Source organism: Molossus molossus, unplaced genomic scaffold (genome assembly GCF_014108415.1).
Source record: "Molossus molossus isolate mMolMol1 unplaced genomic scaffold, mMolMol1.p scaffold_m16_p_8, whole genome shotgun sequence".
Lineage (NCBI taxonomy): Eukaryota > Metazoa > Chordata > Mammalia > Chiroptera > Molossidae > Molossus > Molossus molossus.
This window is the reverse complement of record NW_023425402.1, coordinates 107859097-107885321: the sequence shown is the minus strand read 5'-3', so window position 1 is coordinate 107885321 and position 26225 is coordinate 107859097. Positions and strand designations below refer to the sequence as shown.

General features: G+C 48.1%; 1 protein-coding gene across 1 annotated transcript in view; it reads left to right on the top strand.

Moving 5' to 3' along the window:
* Positions 1 to 26225, top strand: part of PRKN (parkin RBR E3 ubiquitin protein ligase) — a 1054158-nt gene that overhangs the window by 567375 nt on the left and 460558 nt on the right. The window contains exon 6 of the mRNA XM_036249419.1: positions 20637 to 20752. Within this exon, the coding sequence (XP_036105312.1) occupies positions 20637 to 20752 (116 nt within the window). The remainder of the gene's footprint in view (positions 1 to 20636; positions 20753 to 26225) is intronic.

The window sequence follows — 26225 nt, the reverse complement described above, 5'->3', positions numbered from 1 at the left end:
GTCCCACAGCGATGGACTCCTAGCTTATGATTAAATCAATTTAGATAATAGAATTAGTATACAGTCTCTCTTGACCATTTTCTAGCCCTTATGTCTAGCACCGCTTTTTTTTTTTTTATTGATTAATTTTTGTTACAGATGTTTCTCCTTTTTCCCCCACTGATTCCCCCCTCCCCCTCCCTCCCTGCCCTTCCCCAGATTGTTGTCCATGTCCACTGTTCATGCACACATGCATATAAGTTCTGTGGTTCATCCCTTCCCCACCTCCCCCCTCTTTAGGGGATTGTCAGTCTGTACCCCGCTTCCGCGTCTCTGGGACTACCCCATTCCTCAAACTATTATGTTCATTATACTCCACAAATAAGTGAGATCATATGAAACTTGTCTTTCTCTGTTTGGCTTGTTTCACTTAGGATGATACTTTCAAGGTCCCTCCATGTAGTCTCAAAGGATAAGAGCTTTTTAAAAGTTAATATTTTTTCCCCGGAAGGTCAGGTTTGATGTATCAGCACAGACCCTCCAGTTCTGTCCTCTCAGCTGCTTTAGAGCTCACTGGGGAAGTGACTGCCACAGGTGCTCTATGCTGACCGTGTCTGTCTGCCCTCCAGCCAGGGCCTTCTCGGCAGGGGCGAGTTCAGGCTGTGGACACTCAGGAGCCCCACCCCCACCCCGAGGGCAGAAGAGCTGATTTGAGTGTTTCACCGACCCTGCCCTCAGTAATCTCACAGAGCCCCTCTTCAGCTTAAGCTAAGGAAGAGGTCAGCTTCCGTTTTCAGGACGCGGTAAGACGCCTACCACACGCTAGAACCTGCCTCACGAGTCAGCAGTTTGGGTCTCACGTCATAGAGTCATTTCTTGCCAGAGTCCTGGGGCTCAGCTTTCCTGGAAGTCTGTGTTCTCTGCCCGGCCCCCGTCATGATGCCAAGAGCTGAGCGTGAGCAGGCGCGAAGTTAGGGGCCTTATCCTGGAAAAAACACATGTTTCAAATGTTGCCATTTTCCTCCTTCTCATTTAATGATGTGAATGGATTTCATGTCGATTTAATACCTTTTATTTTCCAGATTAATACCTTGGTTTAAAAGTTATTACTATAACATTTCATTGTAAACAGTGTGGTTCTAGGCAAGTCTTCTTCATCTAGAAAGACAAACAATATTTTCCTGCTGAGAGAAAATGTATATTTTTAGTATTTTGCGAAATGATGCATATCGATTCAAATATTATCTTCAGCCTTTTCCTGAAATGGGATTCTCTTACCGACCCCAACGTCGAACATATTTCCATGCAAGTTACTTACACTCACAACCCAGCCTGAGACTGAGAATTCTCTCACATCCTAGAAGTAGGGATCAGACTGACACACCCCAGAGGGATGGGGTGGGAGGGGAGGGAAGAGATAAACCAAAGAGCTTATACGCACATACACACAACCCATCGACACGGACACTAGGCTGGGGAAGGCAGGAGGGGGTGGGAGCTGGATGGAGGGGTCAGTGGGGAAAAAGGGGGACATCAGAGAAGCCATTTACAAATGGACCTGGTCCAAAGCCACTTCCCAGCTACTTGTCATGGGGAGAGGAGTCACAGGGCCGCAGGTGATGGGTGAAATGGGTCACCAGTGGTCCCTGTCCGGTCAATTCAGTGGCTCCTTCTGGGGCTGCGCTCAGACAGTCCGAGAAAACCTTTGGTGCTGTCACTGTGTCTGCATGACCTCCACTGAGCTTTGGAAATTAGCTTCTTGCTGTTGAAACTCTTAAGTAGGCACTGCCCTCGGGCAAACGATCTAGCATCCGTGCTCAGCTCCCACCTGCCGTCAGCGGGTGCGCTCCTACCCCCCGCGTTGGGTGTCCAGGGCCCAGGCTTGTCAGGTCTGGGCACAGGCTCATTCAGGGGAAGGATCCTTCTCTGTTCACCTCCGCAGAGGCTGACGCAGGTCTGCTTCCCAGGTTGGTGGGGGGGACACAGGAGAAAAAAAACAGGTGAAGCTGGAGAAGACTGGATTTTCATCTCTCCGTCAACCCAGAGCAGTCTGAATGGAGTGAAACAGTACAAAGAGCATCAGTTCTGTTTCGATGAGCACATTCGGGGCTACCTTTGTACCCCTGCAATGATCCAGGGCTGCCTCACTTCCATCAAGAGGGTGAAGCGGGGACCAGGGTTCCTTCTCCCCGGCCGGAAACAAACACGCAACAAGCAGACAAGACAGAGGAACCGGTGGTTTCGCAGACGCCAGCGGCGAAGGCGGTGACTCCCCAGAGAGGAGGAGGAGGAAGCGAGCTGTGTGGCCGCCCCGGTCACTTCTGCGGACGTGCTTCAGCCTCTGCCGCAGGGAAGGGCGCCCCGGGCAGAGCCCAGCAGACGCCCTGCGTTGCAAAGACAGATCCGAGGGTCCGGAAGCTAGGACGTGTCTGGAGAGGATAAAGCTGTAAAGAATCCAGAGACTGCAGTAGAACCATGTGAGAGGGTCAGAGAAGCAGTATCCGGCCCCCACGCAAAGCTGGGACTACCGCCCTCCGGCGGCCAGGCTGGAGAAGGTCATAATCCACAGGCACCTGCCTCAGGAGCCGGTGTGATTCTCTCTACACCGAATGCTTCTCTGGACGCCACTAATGAATCTGAAAAGCAAGACCCTAACTGATCAAACGATTACCAAATAACTATGTTCCAACAAAACGTCCAGAAATGGTTCTTGGAATAGAAAAACGTCCAGCATCCAACATGAGTCATGGTAGCTCACTACGGCAGTGATTCTGAAAGGGACGAAGAGGGGCAGACGGGAACATCGGTGTGGCGGGGGCACGCTGTGCATGACTTAGGGCGGGGGTGCTGGGACTCTCTCGTCCCCAGTCCCGATGTCTACTGAGAATCTTTTCATCATACACTTCCGTGTGTCAAGAGCGCAAAATAAAATAGAATGGTTTACATGCTCGAAGGACCAAAGAAAGATGATGGTATTGTGAAGAAAAGGACCAAACACACACCACTGTTCTTTGGAAACGTAGACCGACCCCATAAGTCACTTATATCCACAGTGTGATTTCCCTGAAAATGCCACTTACAGGACAGCATTCTGTGGAGTGGGGTCAGGGAGGAGAGCGATTGGAAATGCACCCGCGGACAAAGTCACACTGCACATGTCCATGAAGTGGATTTCTTATGCTTTACCTGATTCTCTTGAGACTCTACTGGAGTCCAGAAAATTCATTTACGTTTCCCCTCATTTAAGGTGTGAATAAATGTGATTTCAGTACTGCGGTCTCCGTGTGACAGGCCAGCTGTAGCCAGTGACACCTGGTCCCGGAGTAGAAAGCCGTCACCGGGAAGACCGGCGCTGTCCCCGGCAGCCCACATACTGCTTGCTAGGTCCACTCACAGCTTGGTTCATCCTCGACTGTCAGACAAACAGGAATTGGACAAAACATATAAACACTTATATTTAGACATATGTAGAATGTCATATGTGTAGCTAACAGATTTCCAAGTTTGTAAAAGGGGCTGTAAAATATTTAGCAACATGTGACTGCATGTCCATTAGGATTACACATGAAGAATTTCCTAGCAGACATTATAGCACAGATAGAGACGTATGACAGTGTATTTAATATGTACATACAAGGATTTGAGACTGATAATGGGCTAGAAATAGTCAACTTTTGATTTTCATAATCTGTAGATTATCTAAAAGTATTGAGGGTATTACTTTCTCACCAGTTCTTAAATAATAAAACTCATACATCCCAAAAATCCTCATAAAGAAAAGAAAAGATGAACTAACGTATGTAGAGGGCTGTAAATGCATGCATTTGAATATAGTCCCTGCTGTGTTTCCTGGGACCTCCACGTCACCGCCCCCTGTAACACTGTGTCATGTCCTGCTTTTGTAGGGTCATGAAGGTCAGTAGAACTCAGCATTGCCTGGCACCCATGTTCTAGGACACGAGTCTGGCCACCCCGGGAGCCGGCACCGGGCCATCTTTGCACAGATAGGCTTCTATATAACGGGCCAAATAATGATGCAGGCACGGAAACACCAGGTGTTGGTGATCAAGAGCATGTCTGCGGCCAGAAAGCATTGACTGTGCCCCCCATCTGGAGCAGCTCACACGGGCCTGCTCTGGGGAAGGCGTCGCGTTCAGGACAGTAGGCCTGGGTGATCGCCGCCTTCTGAAAAGAAACTAGATTCAGACACGCGGGGCGAGGGGGGAGAGTCCGCAGCAGCAGCAGAACAGGGGCGCCGACGTCACAGTGTCCTGGGTGGACCCACTGAGCGGCCGCCTTGAGAAGCGTAATGGAGATAACACCCTCGGCCTCCCCTGCGGCGCCCTGCGGCGGGCCAGCGAGGGGGCTGGTGCTGGCGAGGTGGCTGAGGGACGGGAACAACTCTTCGAGCCGTCTGGTCCCCACGCAGAAAGGCACGGGACGCGGCACAGAACCCACCGGTTGTAAAGTACAGCTGGCCAGGGTGAATGGCGTAGATCAAGCCCCTACCAGTTGAGAATAGTTAGTGACCAGCCCAGATGTCTGGATTGTTACCTCCTAAGTGGAAGGTTATGGTAGTCATCCCCCCACCCACCCACCAGGAACATTGCATGAATGTTTCTCTGGGCTTCCACTGCTGTTAGAAATACATTTTTGCAGAAGTCACTACAATGAGTGCGTACATAGATCTCCCTGTGCGACGAGAGTAACTCCATCTAATTTATGCACCAACAGGGAACGGCTGTGTCTCTGGACAGAACACTCGCCGCTCACTCAGCTCCCAGTCTATTAGACAGCTCGTTGGGCACGTTGGCTGCCATTCGTGAACTTAAAGGGGGGCGTCTGGCTATAGGAACAGGCAGGCGAGGGTCCCGAGAGCAGAGGGTCATTGCAGCGGAGCACTGTATGAGCCCCATGTCGGGGGCACATTTTGTGGCTGCATTGTTTTCAGCGTGACTCTGTGTTGAAGCAAGATGACTTAGACACCCTCTCCACATCCATTACAGACACCTTCTACCCCCCCCCCCGCCCCCCAGCACATTTATAACCTAACGTAAACATCTCCTCCAGGCTAATACCTGCCAGATGAGATCCCGGGCAAAAGAGATTCCGGGGGAGATTGTTTCTCATACTTATACTCTTCCCTTCCGACATACTGTCTAATGCTGAACAGTATTACTAGCTATGTAAACATAAAAGTATTGAAATAGTAATACATATGAATGTAACTTCCTTAAAATCAGAGCAAATTGCAAGATTTACTCCCAATAATCTGCTACCCTTTATTTAATTAACTGGATTTCACTTACACCAAGTGCCTATAAATTTGGTTAAGAGGAGCTATAAATAGAGAAAAGAAAGACAAAAATACAATTTATTACGTTTAGGGCACCATTGCTAGTTACACTGTTTTTTTGGCTCCATCCACCACATTTGGCAGTTCAGTCAAAAAGAACAGAACCGTGGTCTGCAGCGGGGTCCACATCGCCGCTCGACAAGCTAACGGGGCCTTGGGTTTGAGTCACGTACGAATGGTCGTGCATCTGGACTGGGGTGGTGCTTGGCATAGACTTGGGGAGCCCTTTATGACATGGCCCATGCGGGCACAGCACCAGGAGGCCTCTGGCTTCAAAGGGACAGGGACAGGGACAGTCAGGAGGGGCTCGCTCTCAGTGGGCGTTGCAGGCTTTCTTTGTGACCTCCCGTGGCGTGCCTGCTTAAAACCATCGCAGGCTGCCCTGCCCTTCCGGAGGGAGCCCACCGTGCCCGGAGAGGGATGCGTCCTTACCCATCTGGCCGCGGGCTGCTGCTCCAGGGGGGTCTTCTGTTGTGTCTCCCATGACTTTCTCTCCTCTAGAAACCTCCTCCAAAGGGCTCTCCCAGGCCAGAGCCCACGCGGCACTCTGTTAGCCTTTCTGTGCCAGTCGCCTTGAGTGTGAATATTTTATTTAAACAAAGTGCGTCCCTGTGTAACCATCCAAACAAAAAACACAGAAAGAAAATAAATTAATAGTGTTTTCTCCTAGTTTCATTCTCCCAAGATGATTAATATGAACTTTTTGTGTGTGTGTATTCTTTTATACACTTTTCTCTGCTCATTTTAAAACATGTACACTTGTATGGGTGTTTTAATTCTTATTATTTTGAAATAGCAATAATGCTATACTTATTATACCATCATTTTTTAACATAATAGCAGTTCCTATAAAACTTTTAAGATCAATACATGTATATAGACCAAACAGAATTTGAATAATTGGATAACATTCCATAGCATAAATATTGAGAAAATCCACTTCTAATTTTTTTTTCCCTACAAACTATGCTGAAGTAAATCCCCATACATAAGTTATTTTGCACTGGAACTGTTATTTTTGTGAATCATAATAATGATCACATATTCATATTATGTCCCACTGGTCTATTATGTATTTCTTTGCAAGTACAGTATTTCTGTGGCTTAAAATAGCTTAATAAGTTGTAATAAGTTGCAACACCTGTTCAGGTGTTACCCTCACTCTCATTATTCAACAACACATGCATTTACCATTTTTCTCCAAACTGCTCTGATGATTTTGCAGAGAGGCTGAGCAGCCTACCCCATCTCTCACAGAGTGTTCGCAGCTAACCACACTCGGATCCTTCGTTTCCGTGAAGTCGTGCGGAATAGTGCGCGGCGGCTGCTCTCCGTCACTGTTTCTCTGACCACCAGTAGGAGGTGTCTCTCCAATCTATCAACCTTTTGCATTTTGTCCTTCTAGATTTACCATCTCGTCGTCGCTGGTATCGCATTGAATTGTTTGCTACTTTGTAACGTAATGAGAATACATTTTTAGAAGAGTAAGTAAATGTACCCTTTGTCTACTGTATGTTGTATAAACATTTTCTCTCTGTACACTGCCAACATTCTTGAAATGCACAGCATTTCCCTTTCTGTGTATATCTTTCCAAAGAATCTCTCCCCACCACTCCCGTTGGAGTTTATATGAACGGCTGCAAATGTTTTCCGTTTAATACTGTATTACACTCTTGGCTTGTTTTCATATTCAGGTATTTAATCCATCTGGACTTCTTTTCTGCAGTAATGACCAACCACTTAATTACTCAAATTACTGGCTACTCCGTTGTACCCACACCATTTATTAAATAACCCATTCAGGTCCCACTGAATGGAAACGCCAGTTCCATCAATTGTTAAATTCTATAAATTCTTACAGGTATTTCAAGGTTCTCAGTTCTGTTCCATTGGTCTGTTTATGTATTTCTATGCAGTAACCATCTTTCTCTGGCTTATAATTATTAACTGCAGCACCTGCTAGGGTGTTACCCCCCCACACACACACACATGCATTATTCAAAAATGTTTTGTAAATTCTTACACATTTATTTTTATATGATTTTCAAAAATCTTTGTGTGTAATATTCCTCTTTCCTCCCAAAAAAATTCCCCCTGGGATTTGTGACTTGCACCAAAACTGTGTACACAGTTCGAGAGTGGCATTCAGATGGTGATGCTCCTCGCGGTCAGAGCACTCGGTCTCTTCACGTGCTCGGGCCTTTGTTTAAGTACTTGGAATGAGTCCCCTGCTTCTCTTGTTGAAGTAGTACTTTGGAGCATTTGTCAATATTAGGAATTATTTCTTTTCTTTTTCCATTTCTAAGTGGAGTTTACTATGTGAAGAAAATTAATTAATTTTTACTATATACTTGTATCCAACCACTTAGCAAAACGTTCTCTTTAATTTTTATAACTTTTAAATAAGTCACGCAGGTGTTTTAAATATGCCATGATGTCATCTGGAAATAAAGATAAATGTCATTTTTCTAGACATCAGTGACAGGTGTCCTGCTTTCTTTTCTTATTCAGCCCTGCTTGATACTCGTATTAGTTAGCATTTTCGTTCAGTACCTGATTATCATTACATTTTGACAAACGACTTCATCACATTTATGGCAGCTGAAGGACTAAGTATGTGGAGAGATAACCCATGTTCATGGATAGAAACTCAATATTGTCAGGATGTCAGTTCTTCCCAACCTGATCTACAGATTCAATGCAATTCCAACCAAATTCTCAGCGAGTCACTTTATGGACACCAACAAACTGATTGTAGAGTTTACATGGAGGAGCAAAAGACTCAGAATAGGCAACACCATGCTGAAGGAAAGAACCAAGTTGGAGGACTTCCTGACTACCTGACTTCAAGACGAACTGTAAAGCTACAATAATTAGGACAGTGTGGTATTGGCAAAGGAATAGACAAACAGACCAATGGGACAGAATAGTGAGCCCAGAAATAGACCCCCCAAAATATAGTCAAGTGATCTTTGACAAAGGAGCAAAGGCAATGCAGTGGAACCAAGAGAATCATCAACAAACGGTGCTGGAATAACTGGATATTCACATGCAAAAAAAAAAAAAAGGATCTAGACATAGACCTACACCCTTCCCAAAATTAATTCAAAATGGATGATGGACCTACATGTAGCACACACGCCCGTAAAACTCCTAGAAGATAACATAGGAGAAATCCTAGATGAGCTCGGGTTTGGCATGACTTTCTGGATACAAGACCAAAGGCCCAGTCCATGAAATAAATTATTGACACGCTGAACTTCATTCCCATGGAAATCTCTTCCTCTGCAAAAGATCATTTCAAGATTTCGAGAAGACAAGTCACAGACTGGAGGATATATTAGCAGAAAACACATCAGCTAAAGGATAAAATATACAAAAAACTCTTAAAACTCAATAGTAAGAAAAGAAATAACTCAGCCGAAGACCTTAACAGACACCTCACCAAAGAAAATAGACAAAGGGCAAGTAAGCATATGAAACGATGTTCCACATGCTGAGTCATCAGGGAAATGAAAATTAAAGCAAGGAGATACCTCTGCACACCTATGAATGTGGTCAAACAGAAACAATGGGAACACCAGCTGCGGGTGAGGGTTTGAAGCAGCTGGAGCTCATGCACTCCTGGTGGTCATGTAGGATGGTACAGGCACTTTGAATGAAAATTTGATATTTTCTCAAAAAGACGAAACGCTCTTACCATATGATCAAACAATTGCACGCCTGAGAATTTTGCCAAAGGAGCAAAAAAGCTATGTTTACACAAGAACAGTGCCCATGAATATTTTTGCACGCTTTATGCATAATTGCCAAAATTGGAAGCATTCAAAGTGTCCCTCGGTAGATGAATGAATCAAATATAAATCAAATAAAATGTGGTACATCCAGATACTATACAGAATATTATTCAGTGCTAAAAAGAAATGAGCTATTAACCCATGAAAATATGTGGAAGACCCTTAAATGCATATTGCCTAGTGAAAAGGCTACATGTTGTACGATTCCAACCATGTGAAGGTCTGGAAAAGGCAAAATCTGGAGACAATAAACAGATCAGGGGTAGGGGGATGGGGACCAATGAGTTGTTGGAGTACAGAGGATTTTTAGACAACGAAAAGACAATGAATGCCTGATGCCATCATGATAAATACACACGATTATACATTTGCCCCAAGTTGTAGAATGTGCAACACCAAGAGTGAGCCCTAATGTTAACTCTGACTGTGGGCGATGACGTGTCAATGTGGGTTCACTGACTGTAACAATGTACCACCCTGGTGGGGGATGGTAATGGAGGCAGCTGTGGGGGGTAGGGCAGGGGCAGGAACTACATGATAATTCTCTGTGCCTTCCTCTCAATGGCACTGTGAACCTAAAACTAGTCTAAGAAATTAAGTCTCGGTAGAGAAAAACCACTCTGTAACATTTAGTTACTAGTTTTATTCATCTTAGTTTTGCTGTGTGTGTCGAGTTTATAGGTAGATTTACAAATGTGGCTGTGGTCGGTTCCTTTTCTAATGAGGTGACCGAGAGGCGCGGACTGCAGACACCGCTGCCTTCCGGAAGCCCCGCCCGGTCTCGGCTTGAGGGAGGGTGACGGTTGCCTGTGCGCCTGCCATAGAGAAAATGGAACTAAAAAGAAGCTTTAAATTCTGCTTGCTACAGAAACAAGGACTTTTGAGGGGGAAAGTTTAGATTCCAAGTCTAAAGTCATTTAAAATGTTTTGAAACGCAGATTTTTTTATTGATCAATATTTCTCTCCGCCGGTAGCCAGAGTCAAGCTGTGTGGTCAGTGTGTGAGGGAGTCACTGCTACAAGCGGTGTGTTTCTCTCGCCCTTTCTGAGCCCAGAGCGAACACTGTGACGTCGCAGCCCAGATGTTTCTCAGCCTCTGGCCTCAGGGACAGTCATTCGGTCGCACGTGGTCCCGGGTGGGGGCTGTTCCAGGACCAGCAGCCCAGCGGATTCAGCAACAGGGTAACAACAGCAATGCAAACGGAACAGGTTGTGGTCTCACCAAGGGCAGGAACGAACTCCGGGTTCCCAGGAATGCAAGAGGCTGGGGTGCAGAGTTCCCGTCCACGTCTTTCCCAGAGCGAGTCCCACACCGCAGGGAGTTCTGCACTTTCCTTCCTTCCACCTCAGCTGCTGAGACAGCTCACTCTTTCAACCACCTGGACACCTCTGTGTACTGGGCCCGGGCCAGGCACTGCAGGAAGGGCCCTGGAGTCCCCTGTGGGGCCCTGCACAAGCAGGTGGTGACAGGACCACAGATCAAGGGCTTCGGGCACTAAGCAGAGAGAAGTGGCATCGGACTCCTCTGCCCCGTCCTAGGGACTCGGAAGGCTTCCAGGGCTGGGGACACAGCAGCGGCGACCTGAGGGACACTGGGGCTTTGACGGGTGGGAGGAGGAGGCATGAGGGACATCATGCACAAGGAACCAACAGCCACCGAGAACACAGCTTCCAGGGCGACAGGAAGAGGGTCTGTGAGGCAGGCCTGGGAGGGCTGTGGGGAGACAGGTGAGGCTGGAGTCTCAAGGCCCGTGGGCTTGACCTGGACCATAAGTAACCAGGAAACCGATACGATCAAGTCGTGCTTCTACATCATTTCCCATTGTTTGCTAGAGTCCGACTTTTGCACATTTAGGAATAAATATGCTCCCCCGCCGCTGTGGCTCAGTGGTTGAGTGTTGACCCGTGCACCAAGAGGTCACTGGTTCGATTCCCGGTCAGGACACATGCCCAGGTTGTGGGGCCTGATCCCTAGTGGGGGGTATGCAGGAGGCGGCCAATTGATGTTCTCTCTCATCCATGTTTCTCTCTCTCCCTCTCTCTAAAATCAATTAAAAAATATTTTTAAAGAATAGAAATAGCCCTAGCCGGTTTGGCTCAGCGGTTGGAGCATCCGCCTGCGGTCCAGAGAGACCTGGGTTCGGTTTCCACTCATGGCATGTACCTCGGTTGCAGTTTGTCCCCGGCCCTGGTTGGTCGTGCAGGTGGCAGCCACTCGATGTGTCACTTTCACATCAATGTTTCCCTCTCTCTCTCTTCCTCTCTTTCCCTCCCACTCTATCTGTACAAAAAAAGGAAAAATGTCCTCGGGTGAGGATAAAAAAAAAAAAAAAGACTAGAAATAAACATGCAATAACTGCCACTATGTAGAGATCACCTAAAAAATGCTGGGACCCAACTCACCTAGGGATGGTGAGTCCTCGCCAAATTTCAAAATGAGGGTGTGTCCTCCTCAGTTTCTTGCAAATTATTACGTTTATAGGTGCTTGTTTGCATGTCCTCTCCCGGGGTCAACTCGGGTCATTGGTGGGAGATCCCAACAGGGAGCATTCCGTCAACAACAAAAGATTTTGACATTTTATTTCATTTACATGAGACCAGAGCTGGAAAGCTTTGCCTAAACATGGAAGCAGAGAATGCAGTGGACCGCTTCATTACTTCCAGGCTCACACATCGGGACAGCACAGGACACCTTTAGTTTCTGAAGGAAATAAAGGACAGTCTGGGTGATGACCCTGTTACAGCCCGGCTAGACTACAGAACCGACAGAGAAGACACGCCCACTTGTACGCTGCGCAACGGCTGTTACATTGTGGCTGGAGGGAAGTTACATCCCCAGATGTCATTGGAATGCACTCCCCTGGGGGTCGAAGGTTTTTTAATTGAGAAACTTTTAGATTTTAGAAATATTATGCAGTTCCCATATTTCAGCTCTATCTCCAGGAGTGTCTACACTGTCATTTTTAAAAAGTACAGTAATTTTGCAGCAAGGAGTATGAACCGCCACACTAGCTTGGATAAATATAGTCTAGAAATAATGTCATGCCAGTTCCTGTCAGGTTTCACCATGAATGAAATGTAACGCCAAATTTAGAGAAAAAAATAAAACTGTTTTCAGCACCTTTTGGATTCTAGAATTTCATTTTCATTTTTATTACGTATTACATTGGCCTAGGGAGCAGTCGTGGTTTTTACTTTTAAGTTTGGAAGCGAGGTAAAAATTTAAGAGACTTTTGAAGTATAAAGACACTGTATTGACATGAAATGGTAATGCTATTAGACCTGACCCAGTGGTGAAATTGGAAGGCTGTGTGCTTGCTAGAATAACATCTGAGACTCTCTCTCCTGCTTAGAATGGCGTGTGCGTGCACGCCTGTGTGCGCACATTCACGTGTGTATATGTATACAGTGCATCTGTTATTAGTGCGTGCACGCCTGTGTGTGTGTATTCACGTGTGTATATGTATACAGTGCATCTGTTATTAGTGTATGCATGCCTGTGTATGTGCGTTCACATGTGTATATGTATACAGTGCGTGTTTGTTAAGTGTGTGCATGCCTGTGTGTGCACATCCACATGTGTGTATATGTATGCAGTGCATGTTGTTAGTGCATGCACGCCTGTGTGTGCACATTCACATGTGTGTATATGTATAGAGTGCATCTGTTTGTTGTTAGTGCATGCATGCCTGTGTGTGCGCATTCACCTGTGTGTATATGTATACAGTGCATCTGTTTGTTGTTAATCATGGAGGGCCTAGGAGACAGCGGGTAGTCTTGCTCAAGACTTTGACAGTGGCCATAGTGTGGATGGGCAGCAACTGACCTTCTCTGCAGAGACCCAGTATTGCATGTTGTGGGAGCTCAATACTTCTCTTTCTCCTGATAAACTTAGCCCACCGTCTAAAGGCTTTATTAACACCTCATTAAGAGAAAACGAACTTACCCTTGAACATGATAAGAGACTCATTAAGTTTTGAGATTTTATTTGTTTAACCAGGTGTAACCTAATTTTAAAACTGGCATTGTTAAATGAGCAAAGTCCCCAGGTCCAGTGCAATCTAACAGGGTCCGTGGTCATTCTGTATCCGAAGGGTGTGATTATCCCTGGGTTTGGAGGATGCACAGGGAGTCTGGGCTGCAGCGGGAGGCCGGACCCCCAGGCAGTCCTGGGAGGTGAGCCTGGCTCCGACCGGCTTACTCAGCACCAGGCAGTGTGCGAGTTACCCTGTGTCACGTGTCAGCCTAGAGAAAATGAAAATTAGAGTATTAATGTTCACACTGAAACTTCTAAACAGATAAAAAAACTCTAAGCTAACGATTGCTTTTTACAAAAGTAACCTGTATAATTTTATTAACCAATGTCACCCCAACAAATTTAATTAAAAAAAAAAAAAAAAGAATCTGCCTCCAGCCAACTGAGGAACTATTAGGACTGACAAGTCAGGGGAACCAGGTGCTATCCGTTTGCATAGTGAGCCTCTGACGGAGCAGTTAGGTCTGCGAGCGACGTGCAGGCCGATTCTAGGGAGGGGTTGTCTGCCGTGCCTTGGTCACTCCGAGGACCTCTGTGATATGGGTGTAGGACACCTAGTACTTGTTTCCTCATAAATAGCGACAAGGCCTCTGTTCATCTTATTTTAAAATTTGGGAGGATTATCTTTTGACAGGTGTATTTGAGTTTAAACTCAATACATAATGTAAATATTTATGTATTTTTATTGAATGCATTTTTTAAGAATCACCATGAATGGTTTCTTTTTTTCTTTTATGGATGCCAATTAGAATGTGTCATCACTGCCCTGGCCGGTTTGGCTCAGCAGTTGGAGCCTCAGCCTGCGGACTAGAGAGTTCCAGGTTCGGTTCCCGCTAGGGGCATGTACCAAAAAAAAAGTGTCACCACTAACAAAAAGTGACAATTGAAGAATTTTGGCATTGCTCACCTTGGGCCCCCTAGTGGCTCACCTGTCAGCTGCTGGTGGCTTTCAGATCCACCCTCCCTTCCCCTGTCGCTGGCCTTGTCAGGTGCCCACAGCAAGCCCCAGCTCTGGAACTCCCCTCCTGGTCAGACTGGCTTTGTCTGGGGGGCTGGGGACATACGAGGGCCCAGAGAACACAGAAGCCCAGATGTTTCTCCCTTTCCCGTCAGGAGGCTCCTCTGGCAGAGGCTGGATCTCATCCATCCCCCCAGGTCCCACCGGGCAGCCCAGCAGCTCCCCTGTCCAGCCCCCGTGATTGGCGCCCCTAATGCTGCTGATTTGGGGTGGCTTCTGTCCTTGTCCAGTTCTGCTCGGTTTCTGCCACCATTGCATCTAGACCCGGGAATGTGGGCCCCGCAGCGCACCACCTGGGCGGGGCCTGTTTCCGTAACTGGGCCCTGACTCCTGCTCAGGGCCGCCCCTGTTCGGTGCCAAGCACAGACCCACGGCAGCCTTCCAGTGAAAACTGTGTCCCTTTCATTTCACCAGGGGAAAGGTACATCTCCTTGGGGCTTATTACTGGGGAGGGTTTGGAGACTAATGAGGAATTGAACTCTTTATAAAGCTAGACACAATTTCGTATGTGGAAAACATAAAATTGTTTAGCAATACTTGTACAAATTATTACCTTTAGGGGGTTCCATAAAAGCTGGTCACCCTGGCCAGTTTGGCTCAGCGGTTAGAGCATCAGCCCACGGACCCGAGAGTCCCAGGTTCGGTTCCCGCTAAGGGCATGTACCTCGGTTGCAGTTTGTCCCCAGCCCCAGTTGGGGTCGTGTGGGTGGCAGCCAGTTGATGACACATTGATGTCTCTCTCTCTCTCTTCCTCCCTCTTTCCTTCCGGCTCTATCTGAAGATGAATGCAAAAATGTCCTCAGGTGAGGATGGATAAATAAATACATAAACATAAAAGCTGGCCAACGGCTCAGGAGTGAAGAAGTCAGGGCTCAGTGGTGTTTGCTCAGCTTTGTGACCCTAGATTGCAGTTAGGACACTCAGGGCTTTCTAGACCCTGGTTGTGAGCTCTATTTGTAGCATTCTGGTGACTAATTAGCTTCTGTTCCTATAAGTTTCTCTACAATTGGATTTCTCGTAATTATCTAATTTTCATCTCTTGCTGGTTTACGTTTTTGTTTCTGTATTTGTCAGTATGCTCCCCTTTGCCCGGGAGAGACGCTGGCAGTGAGCCAGGAATCAGGTGGCAGAATGGAGTGAGGAGCGAGGGGCTGGCTTCCAGGAAGGTCACCAAAGCTGAGTTGGAATGTCCCCAGGTCTTCCCTGTGGTGTCCTTTTGCTGTGAAAGGGTCTGGCTCAGTTAGAGGGTCAGGCCTCTGTGATGTGCAGTGAAGGTTCAGAATAACCTGAGAACTTCTAGGTGAGAGCAGGAGGCAGGGGTCACAGCCTGTCCACAGAGGTGATAAACATGTGAGCACAGCCCTGGCCGGTTTGGCTCAGCGGTTAGAGCGTCGGCCTGCGGACCAGAGAGACCCGGGTTTGGTTCCCGCTAAGGGCAGGTATCTCAGTTACAGTTTGTCCCCGGCCCCAGTTTGGGTCGTGTGGGTGGCAGGAAGTCGATGTGTCTCTCTCACAGCGATGTTTCTCTCTCTCTTCCTCTCTCTCCCCCTCCTGCTCTATCTGAAGATAAATGTAAAAATGCCCTTGGGTGAGGATAAAAAACAAAAAACGTGAACACATTTCCTTGAACTTAAGGAATACAACTCACCCAGCCAGTGTGGCTCAGTGGATCAAGCATCATCCCAGGTACCAAGAGGTCGCAGGTTCAATTCCCGGTCAGGGCACATGCCCGGGTTGCGGACTCGATCTCCAGGGGGAGGGCGTGCAGGAGGCAGACGAGTGATGTTTCTCTCCCATATCGATGTTTCTATCTCTCTCTCCCTTCCTCTCTCTAAAATCAATAAAAACATTTTTTAAAAATGGGAACACATCTCTGAGGGATTTCAGATTTTCAGTTTAGTACTCGAAAGGTGGAAAACACTTAGATAGCATTTATCAGGGGTCACATGATAGAGCCACGCACATGTCTAAGGTCTTCTGGGATTCTGGGATTCTTTTTTTTTTTTTTTCCATTTCTTAAAATAGTTTCCACTGTTGTTAAAAAATAAAACTGTCCAATCACTGTTATAAATTTTAGCTTCATAACTAATTCTAGCTTTTCCAGAATTCTGTGTATGGGTCCAAAGAACGTGAGCCAGCCAGCAGGAATTCCGGCCCCTGGTTGGGTGGAGGAAGTCATTCAGTTTAATGGATCTGGGTTGCTTTGTTCTGTTTATTTGTGATTGTCTGTGAGCTGGTGTTTGTAAGAGGTAGGTGGGCCCCTTGGAGACTCTGCCCACAGTTGAGGAACTGCGACACCCTCACCCGTGTTAACAGGTGTCCTCAGGTGTCCTCCCTGTGGAACAAGAATGTTGTTCTGCTTCTCCCCTGGGGGACCGTGTTTGTAGTGACCTAGAAGTGACTTTGCTGGTCGAGCCCTGGCACCCACTGTGTTGCCTTGAGTGGCCTGGCCCTGGGGCGTGACTGCGGTCACTCGGCCCAGCTCCCCGTGTTTTCTGGGCCACTTGCAGGTCAGGTCGTGCCAGGCCCCAGGTGACTGGGTCTCACAGGGATGTCAGTTTCTGTGTGGACAACAGCAAGGAGAATTTGGTGGGGGCTGGGGGGCTTTGGCGTCCTTGATTTTTTTGAAAATCTAAACAGGCAAGAGAAACAAAATACAGATAGGCAGAATTCATAGACAGTTACCCCAAAACAATCGCGCAAGCTGCCTGTAAGGTGACAGCCCTCGGTGAGGAAGCAGACACCCAACGTTTTTGTTTTTTTTAATAAACGGAGTGTTTTTAAAGGTTCTTACCTTTACATCATAGTCTGTGTGTTCTGAATGCAGACTGGAAACATCAGGAGGTTTGAGAACCCTGGTCCACTGATGGACAGGACGGGAAATGACCAGAGCGCTGTGCTAGGTAGTCTGTAGGAAAAAAGGAAAAGGTGTTAGTCCTTTGGGAGACAGTTTTCCAGGGGTCTCTCGTGTTTCCGCCTCTTGCGTGAGACCAGCTGGCCGCTCTTTTGTTCTGGACAATCTTTTCAGCAGAATCGTGTTTCTGCCTTTGCCTCTGACCCAGGAGTCTCGTGTCCTCTGGCAGCATCCATGGGATGGGAGCAGACCAACCTGCTCATCTGCAGGCTGGGTGGAACCCCAGACCCTCCTCAGTCCTCAGTCCTCAGTCACTCCAGTGTTAGAGAGAACCCCCTTTCATAACAGCTGTGGCAGAGTACTGCAGGTAACTGATAAAAGTTATGTAGCGAATGTACAGGGTTAGAAATTTCCATTTTAATTTTATTGCATCGTGTGGATTACCGGAGTTTTCCACATCCTGTAACTTCTCATACCGTAATCCGTAAATGCTCCTTCACCCCCCCGAGGGAGGTGGCTTTCCTCTGGCTGGACTCCATCTGGCGTGGGAGCACTTTGTGATTTGCTAGCCGGGTGTCTACCAGTAGCTTTCTGCAAGCTTAGAAAAAATACATAAATACTATCTATCTACTTATCTGTCTACGAAATGCCTTCCCGAGAGCCCCGCCGACTCAGCTGTTTCGGAGGAATCGCTTGGCTCTGTGAGGGAGGATTTCTCACGCCGGCACGAGGCAGCCAGCTCCGTCGGGGCCGGGCAGGTCCTCTTCCTTCAGGGGTCAGGAACTGCTTCGACCCTTTTTCTCAATACTCTTGAAGGCTGTGTAGCCTTTAAAAAGACTGAGTGAAAAGGGCAGCATTCCATGTTAAAAAATAGAAAGTCCCAGCAAGTATGATTTGCCTGCCCCTCCAGGAGAGGACCTGGGCTCACCGGCAGGACTCCTCGAACACCCGAGGGTCCTCCCGTCGCAGGCAACACCGGTGGCCCATCCTCATCCACAGGGCTGAGGCCGGCCGGCCGGGGTCAGCGACTCTGCCACTTACCCAGGTCAGATAGGTTCTGGCTGAGTAGCAGCGTAATCATCTGGGGTTAGTAAGACACTTACAGTGAAGAACAGCCGGGGTTCCAGATGCCTGGCTGGGGGACACTAGCCTGTCAATGGCACATGCTACCTGAGACATGGCGTCCTTCAGATGTGGTCAGCGAGGTCAGCTGCAGCTGTCGCCTCCTGAGAGCGAGTACAGCTGTCCCCTTGACCACTGACGTCGGTGTAACTCACCCGTTCTCACAGGTGGGAGCCCCGGAGCGTTGTGAGAGCATCACCTGGCGACTTGTAGAAACGCAAGTCCCTGGCCCTGTGTCAGAACTACCGGATCAGAACATCCGGGCCACACACCCGTCCTGATTTGCCCCTGCCCGGCCTCACCTGCCCCCAGGTGTTTCTGAAGCTCGCTGGCCTCAGACCACAGGTGCTGCTCACAGTGTCTCAGGCCAGGGGAGAAGGAGGTAGGTCTGAGTAGGAGCCGGGAAAGAACACATTGGGAGGGGTGCTGCCAAGTGTGCAGGGACACCGGCAGCCTTTATTAAGCAAGCCTGTGGCTTCCCCGTGTGAGAGCCGGGGCGTCGGCCCTGAGGACGCAGGTGGGAGCCCCCACAGCCGCTCAGCACCTGCGCGGGGCAGAGCCGGGGCGTCGGCCCTGAGGACGCAGGTGGGAGCCCCCACAGCCCTCAGCACCTGCGCGGGGCAGAGCCGGGGTGTCGGCCCTGAGGACGCAGGTGGGAGCCCCCCAGCCCTCAGCACCTGCGCGGGGCAGAGCCGGGGTGTCGGCCCTGAGGACGCAGGTGGGAGCCCCCACAGCTGCTCAGCACCCGCGCGGGGCAGAGCCGGGGCGTCGGCCCTGAGGACGCAGGTGGGAGCCCCCACAGCCCTCAGCACCCGCGCGGGGCAGAGCCGGGGCGTCGGCCCTGAGGACGCAGGTGGGACCCTCTCCCCCCCCACACACAGCTGCTCAGCACCCGCGCGGGGCAGAGCCGGGCCTGCCGGCGGAGCCCCACTGCCGCGCGTTCCCCTTTCCCGGTGGGCGGCCACCCCGTTCATTTGTGCGTCGCTGGGCTTCGTGCAGGCCGCGGTGTGGCGTGGAGACGTGTGCGGGAAAGCCCACGGCCCCCGAGGCTGAGAACACGGGATCCTACAGCCCCAGTGGCAGCCGGCTGCCCCCGCGTGCAGCGGGTAAAGGGCAGACACCTTCCGTGTCCCACGGGGCTGTGCCCTGCGGCTGAGGAGCGCGCGTGGGCGGCGCGTGCAGCCGGCATCAGTGCTGTTTGCGGAGGATCCGTCATCACCGACGATGAGTCCGTGGGTGGTGGTATCGTGGGAGACGGAGAGACCGACAAGAAGCTGGGCGAGCCCAGCCCCACACCCGGGTGCATGAAGGGGAGACAGGGGTGTGAACACATATAGAAGTGGAAGGGAGAAATGAAGACACGGAAAAACAGGATTTGGGTTGAGAAGGGAGGATATCATCAACCCAGAGAATGTGACTTTGTGAAAAGCGAAAACAAAGCCGTGTGTGCAGAACAAGGCAGGGAAATGGGCTTAGGTGAGAGGTGCAGGTTCAACGTCCCGGCTGCTGGGTGGGGGCCGGCGGGGTCCCGGCTGCTGGGTGGGGGCGGGGCGGGTCCCTGCTGCTGGGTGGGGGCGGGGCGGGTCCCTGCTGCTGGGTGGGGGCCGGCGGGGTCCCGGCTGCTGGGTGGGGGCGGGGCGGGTCCCTGCTGCTGGGTGGGGGCCGGCGGGGTCCCGGCTGCTGGGTGGGGGCGGGGCGGGTCCCTGCTGCTGGGTGGGGGCGGGGCAGGTCCAGGCTGCTGGGTGGGGGCCGGCGGGGTCCCGGCTGCTGGGTGGGGGCGGGGCGGGTCCCTGCTGCTGGGTGGGGGCCGGCGGGGTCCCGGCTGCTGGGTGGGGGCGGGGCGGGTCTCGGGGATGCTGGGGGGCTGATGGCCGGAGAAGGTGGGGAGCTCAGTGAGGGGGGGGGGGTCACGCTCTGCTACTCTGAGTCGCCATACACCTGCCAATCTTAGGACCCTGGATTCCTTCCCCTGCCCTGCACCCTTGTAGCCAACTGACCAACGGTGCAGAGATGATGTTAACATTTATTTTTTATTTTTAAAGCATTGGGTTTTCCTTCAGAAAGCCTGGCTGACTTCCTGGCTTCCCCTGTGATTGTTCAACTTTGGGCCAATGATTTCATGGCTCAGTCCCCTCTCCTCCTTTGTGAAGTCCTGTCCAGGCTCCCCTCCGCCTCCACTGGAGTTCTTCCACTGTCTGGCATCGAGGGGCACGGCTACCGCAGGGGCACAGAGTGTCCCCAGCTCCGTGGCTGAAAGAGCAAAGGAAGGAAAGGCGGGCAGACCCCTGGCCCCCACCCAGAGGCCGGCCTTGACTGCCGCCACCGTCGTAGCTTCCCTGGAAAGGTGTGATGCTGATTCACTTCTAACTCAGACCTAACGGGAGGCCTTTTGTGCAAAGAGGTTGTTTACTGGGGAAACGTCTAGATGGGGAAGGCCGGCTGCCATGGTTTTCACCGTCTTTCTCTTTCTTGCAGGAATTTTTCTTTAAATGTTCAGCACACCCGACCTCTGACGAAGAGACATCAGTAGCCTTGAACCTGATCACAACAAACAGCCGAGGCGTCCCCTGCATAACATGCACGGACATCAGGTAAGGCTCTGAGAGCCGCCCGCTCACACCCTGCTTTCCCAGTGGTCCGAGCCTCCCCTGGTGATCTCTCTGCACGGACATCAGGTAAGGCGCTGAGAGCCGCCCGCTCACACCCTGCTTTCCCAGTGGTCCGAGCCCCCTCGGCGATCTCTCTGTCCGTGTCTCTCTGCTTTACTCGGACGCTGTCTGCCCAATTTGGGCATATTTTCACGTGAAAGGGCTCTGCAGTGCCAAATGCTCAGCTTTCTCCATGGGCAGGCACGATCCTGGGAGATGACTTATATCTCAAAACCTTTGTTGATATTAAAATACAAACACATGTATGGGTATCAGTAAGTTCTAAAATAAAGTATGATGCTAATGTTAGGAATGGAGTACTTATGAATGCCATTTATCTTTGGAATACATGGCCCATAATGTTTTATCTTTAAAATGTCTTTCCCTACATTCCAGTTGCCCCGTAATCTATCTGTGTTTATATTGGCAAGGCACGGACTTTCCTACCCCCACAGAAAAGCATGCAGCTGCTTTGGGGTCTGGGTATTTCTAGTCTCAGCTCAGGCAAGGACAGAGAAAATGCAGAGATTGTCTGTAGAGAATAAAGAGAATGATGGGGTTTACCTTCCAATCCAGGAGGCAAGGACAGAAGACAAGAACCTGGGCCTGTTGAACCTTCAGAGTCAATGGTTAGGAGTCGAATTCCTTACTCTACACGATTTACATGCACAGAACAAAAGAAATTAGCTTTATTCCATATTCTCTGAGGTTGGCGAGAAGCCTCTTGCAATACAGGGGCCTTAGCCCTAACAGCAGGAAGAGCTCAGTGAAATGCCAAAGTGAATGAATGGATCAAGTCCAAGAATCGTTTTCATTCCAGACTTCGGCAAAGACAGCTACATTCCTTAGTCCTCTAACTGTTGTCTTTTTGGCCCTTGGGTCTGTACTCGACGGCCTTCTAAAGCTTCTGTAAACTGAATGATTTCATGAGTCATGGGTCCTCACATTCCTACGTGGTACTTTCATTCTTTAATAAGTTTAAATAAAAATGTTAGCTCGTAGAAGCCTAAAATCCTTAACAACATCTTGAGAAAACTTGCTTCCAAAAAGGAATAAAAATGAGACTTTTCCTTTTGGGGCATACTCAGTTTTTACCGAGGCAGGGAACCCCCAATATTGACCAAACTGCCGCATTCCGGCCTCCCTTGGCCAGGGGCATGGGTCGTATGGCCGGGGCTTTGACCACGTGGGAAGAACAGATGACCCTCCCAGTAATTCAGGGAAGGAATTGGTCAGGCTAGAAACGAGGGCCCCGCCTCTCTGAGAGCACCAGGTGACTCCATCACTCTTCAGTGTTTCTAAGGAGAAATTAAAAATATTTTTCTCTAAGTCAGAATGCAGCCCCCGGCCAGTACTGGGAAGCCTCCCACGAACGTTGATAAAGATAGCATTGTAGTACGTAGCGTGGGTCACACTCTATCATCCTGCAGGGAGCTTCGCCCTCGTGTTCAGACACCTCAGCCCGGCCTTTGTGCTGACTCACAGCCTCCTGAACGAGGTGGGCCGCCTCCAGACGTGCAGGGAGGCGATTGCTGGAATGATGATAGTGTCTGCTGCAACCAAATGATTTTCCATTGTTACTTTTGAAGGATTTTATTAATTGAAGCGACTATATTCAGTTAGATTTAAGTAGGTGTGTATAACCAACCAACCACTTAATTGAATAAGGTCTCATATAAGGCAGCAGAGTGATGTTCTTCTTGTGTTCATGGATTCATGCACAAGAATGTTGTCATGGATTCTTGCACAGGGTTGTTGTCATGGATTCATGCACAGGGCTGTTGTCATGGATTCTTGCAGAGGGATGTTGTCATGGATTCATGCACAGGGCTGTTGTCATGATTCATGCACAGGGACGTTGTCATGGATTCATGCACAGGGCTGTTGTCATGGATTCCTGCACAGGGCTGTTGTCATGGATTCTTGCAGAGGGATGTTGTCATGGATTCATGCACAGGGCTGTTATGATTCATGCACAGGGACGTTGTCATGGATTCATGCACAGGGCTGTTGTCATGGATTTATGCACAGGGACATTGTCATGGATTCATGCACAGGGCTGTTGTCACGGATTCATGCACAGGGACGTTGTCATGGATTCATGCACAGGGCTGTTGTCATGGATTCCTGCACAGGGCTGTTGTCATGGATTCCTGCAAAGGGCTGTTGTCATGGATTCATGCACAGGGCTGTTGTCATGGATTCAAGCACAGGGCTCTTGTCATGGATTCATGCATAGGGATGTCATAAAAGTCTGCATGAGCACACCCCAATACTGTACATTGTGCTTTGCTAATTGTTGTGGGGGTTTCTTTTTTTAGCTAATGCTTTATTTTTTAATTTAGAAATAATTCACTCACAATAAAATTTTTTAAATGTTAGAAAAATTGACCTTTATCGTTAGTAAGATTTTGGTTTAATTCTTTCCAGTGTCTTGGATATGCCTGAATATTTGCATCTATATATGGGTAGTGTGTGTGTGTGTGTGGGCACACATGCGTGTGCTATATGAAATCATGTTTTATATATGTAGTTTTATATCTGGCTTTTCTATTTCACATGGTATCATGATAAAATTTCCCTGTCATGAAATACTTCATGAAAACAAGGTGTTTTTTAAATAGGTACCTAAGATTACATTACATGGGAATACTCTATTCATTCATTTCCTTATGTCTAGTGATTTAGACTATAGTCATCCCTCCTTTATTGAGGTGAATTCGTTCCAGACTCGAGCGGTTGCCCCTGGCGTTGAAGGATCCCTGGGTGCTCAAGTCTACAGGCCTACAGTCCATATGTGCAGTAATTTTAATTTTAACTGTAATACAGGGTGTATAACTGACTCAGACAACCCAGCATGCGCTGTATCATTTTCACCGTCTCCGTCAACTTTGTAATGAACATACTAGAGAAAACCGCCACAGAGAAGCCACGGCCGTCGGAGCGCGAAGTGGCAGGACGCCTGTATTTCCAATGTTTAAAAAATGTAGATGGTAAAGTAAGTAAGACTGAAGTGTGCCTGGCCGGTGTGGCTCAGTGGAGTGATCGTCATGCCATAGATTAAGGAGTCCAGTTCGATTCCTGGCCTGGGCACAATGGCCGGGTTGCAGGCTCGATCCCCTGTGGGGGGTGTGGGAGGCGGCAGATTGATGTTTCCCTCTCACGTTGATGTTTCTATCTCTCCCTTCCTCTCTCTCTAAAGAAAACGAAAAAAAAATACACACACACACACACACACACACACACACACACAGAGAAAAGACTGAAGTCCATATCCTTTCACCGAACTCCTGGATTGCATGCTTCGAATCTAAGAACACAGTCAGGAACTAGAAGGGAAGGGCTGTGGTAGTGACATGTGCCAGACGTGTTTAGAAACACCGAACTGTTTTAGGAGGTGACGGGCCGCATTGCAGAGGGCTCTCCGGCATCTCTTCCAGTGCTGTGTTCATACTGCTAGTCTTTGTCCTAAGGGAAATGTTTTTGGTTATTAATTTTTTAAAAATTCTTGAGCAAATTCTACCATGTCTCACTTATTTGCATTTTCTATTGTGAGAGACAAATGCAAAGCTTTAGCAGTATGAAAACTTTAAGAAGAATCTAGAAAACAGATCTGGGTTCTCCAATTTCTCATTCACTATACATAGCACCAATGTGTTCTTTATTAACAGGAGATTTACAGACTTGTGGATTTGTGTTTAAATGTATTCCTTTGGTTTTGATTTTGAAATATTGTATCTTCTTAGGGGAAAATAAGTCATTATTACTGCAGATTTTTAAAAATTTTGGGGTATCTATTTATAGTTTATGTTTATCTTATTCTTTTATGTATACTAATAATACACCATTAGTCAAATTAGACATAATCAACTACATAATAAATTAAAAACAGAGGATAAGGTTAATTTATCTATAAATATTGTTTTCTGGATACCCCTTATACTAATGCAAGGTATGCATTTTCAAGACATTATTCCTTAGAGCAGTTTTAGGGTTTCAGCAGAATTGAAGCGAAGTTACAGAGGTTTCACACATACCTCCTACCCCTGCACATGGTCAGCCTCCCCCGTGTCAACATCACTCACCAGAATGGGACATTTTTTTAAGCAAAGATGAAGCTGTAAGGATGCATCATAGTCACCCAAAACCCATAACTTACCTTACGGATTAATCCTGGTGCTGTTCATTCTATGAGTTTAGGCAAAGATATAATAACATATATCTATTATTTTAATATCATGCAGAGCGTACTGTCTCCACAGTCCTGCCTTTCCCAGAATGCCACAGAGGTGGGATCATACAGTATGTAGCCTTTCCAGATGGGCTTCTTTCACTTAGTGGTACACATTGACTGTTCTTCCTTGTTTCTCATGGCTCGGTAGCACATTTCTGTTTAGCACTGAATAGTATTCCATTGTCTGGAGGTACCACAGCTATTATCTGATTTATTCACATCCTGGTTGCTTCCAAGTTTGGGCAGTTACGTAGAAAGCTTTTATGAGCATCCATGTGCAGGTGTTTGTGCGGACTTAGTTTTCAACTCATTTCGGGAAATGTCAAAGAGCATGGTTGCTGGATTATATGGTACGGGCAGGTTTAGTTTGGTAAGAAACCACCAGATCGTCTTCCACAGGAGCTGGGCCATTTCTCATTCCCGCCAGCAGTGAATGTGAGTCCCTGTGGTCCGCACACTCGCCAGCATTTGCTCGCTCCCTGCATGGTGTCTATTTCTGGGCTCTCTGGCTTGTTCCATTTACCTCTGTGTCTGTTCCTTCGCAATGCTGCACGGTCTTGACGACTGTGGTTTTATAGTAGGTCTTGAAGGGAGGTATCCTCACTACTCCAACTTCGTCCTCTTCCTCCAGTATGGCATTGGCTGTTCAGAGCATTTTGCTTCTCCATGTACACTTTAGAATGAGTTTGTTGGTATCCATCCAATGACCCGCTGGGATTCTCATTGGAATCGCATTGACTCTATAGATCACGTTGGGAAGAACTGACGTCCTGACGGTATTGAGTCTTTCTGTCCATAAACATACAATACCGATATTTACTTAGTTCATCTTTGATTTCCTTTATCACAGTTTTGTACTTTTCTTTTTATAGGAAAAGAAAACTTTTTGATAGCTTTCTAAGTATTTTATTTTGGGGGCACTCATGTAAATAACTGTGTTTTTAATTTCAAATTTTACTTGTTTCATTGTTGGTATATAGGAAAATGATTGGCTTTCAATATACTAACCTTGTATCCTGCAACCTTGGTATAATCACTTATCATGTCTTGGAATTTTTTGTGGATTCTTTTGGATTTTCTGCATATAGGATCATGTCGTCTATGAACAAGGACAGTTTTATGTCTCTCTTTCCAATCTGTATACCTTTGTTTCCTTTCTTGCATTATTTTATTAACAAGGTC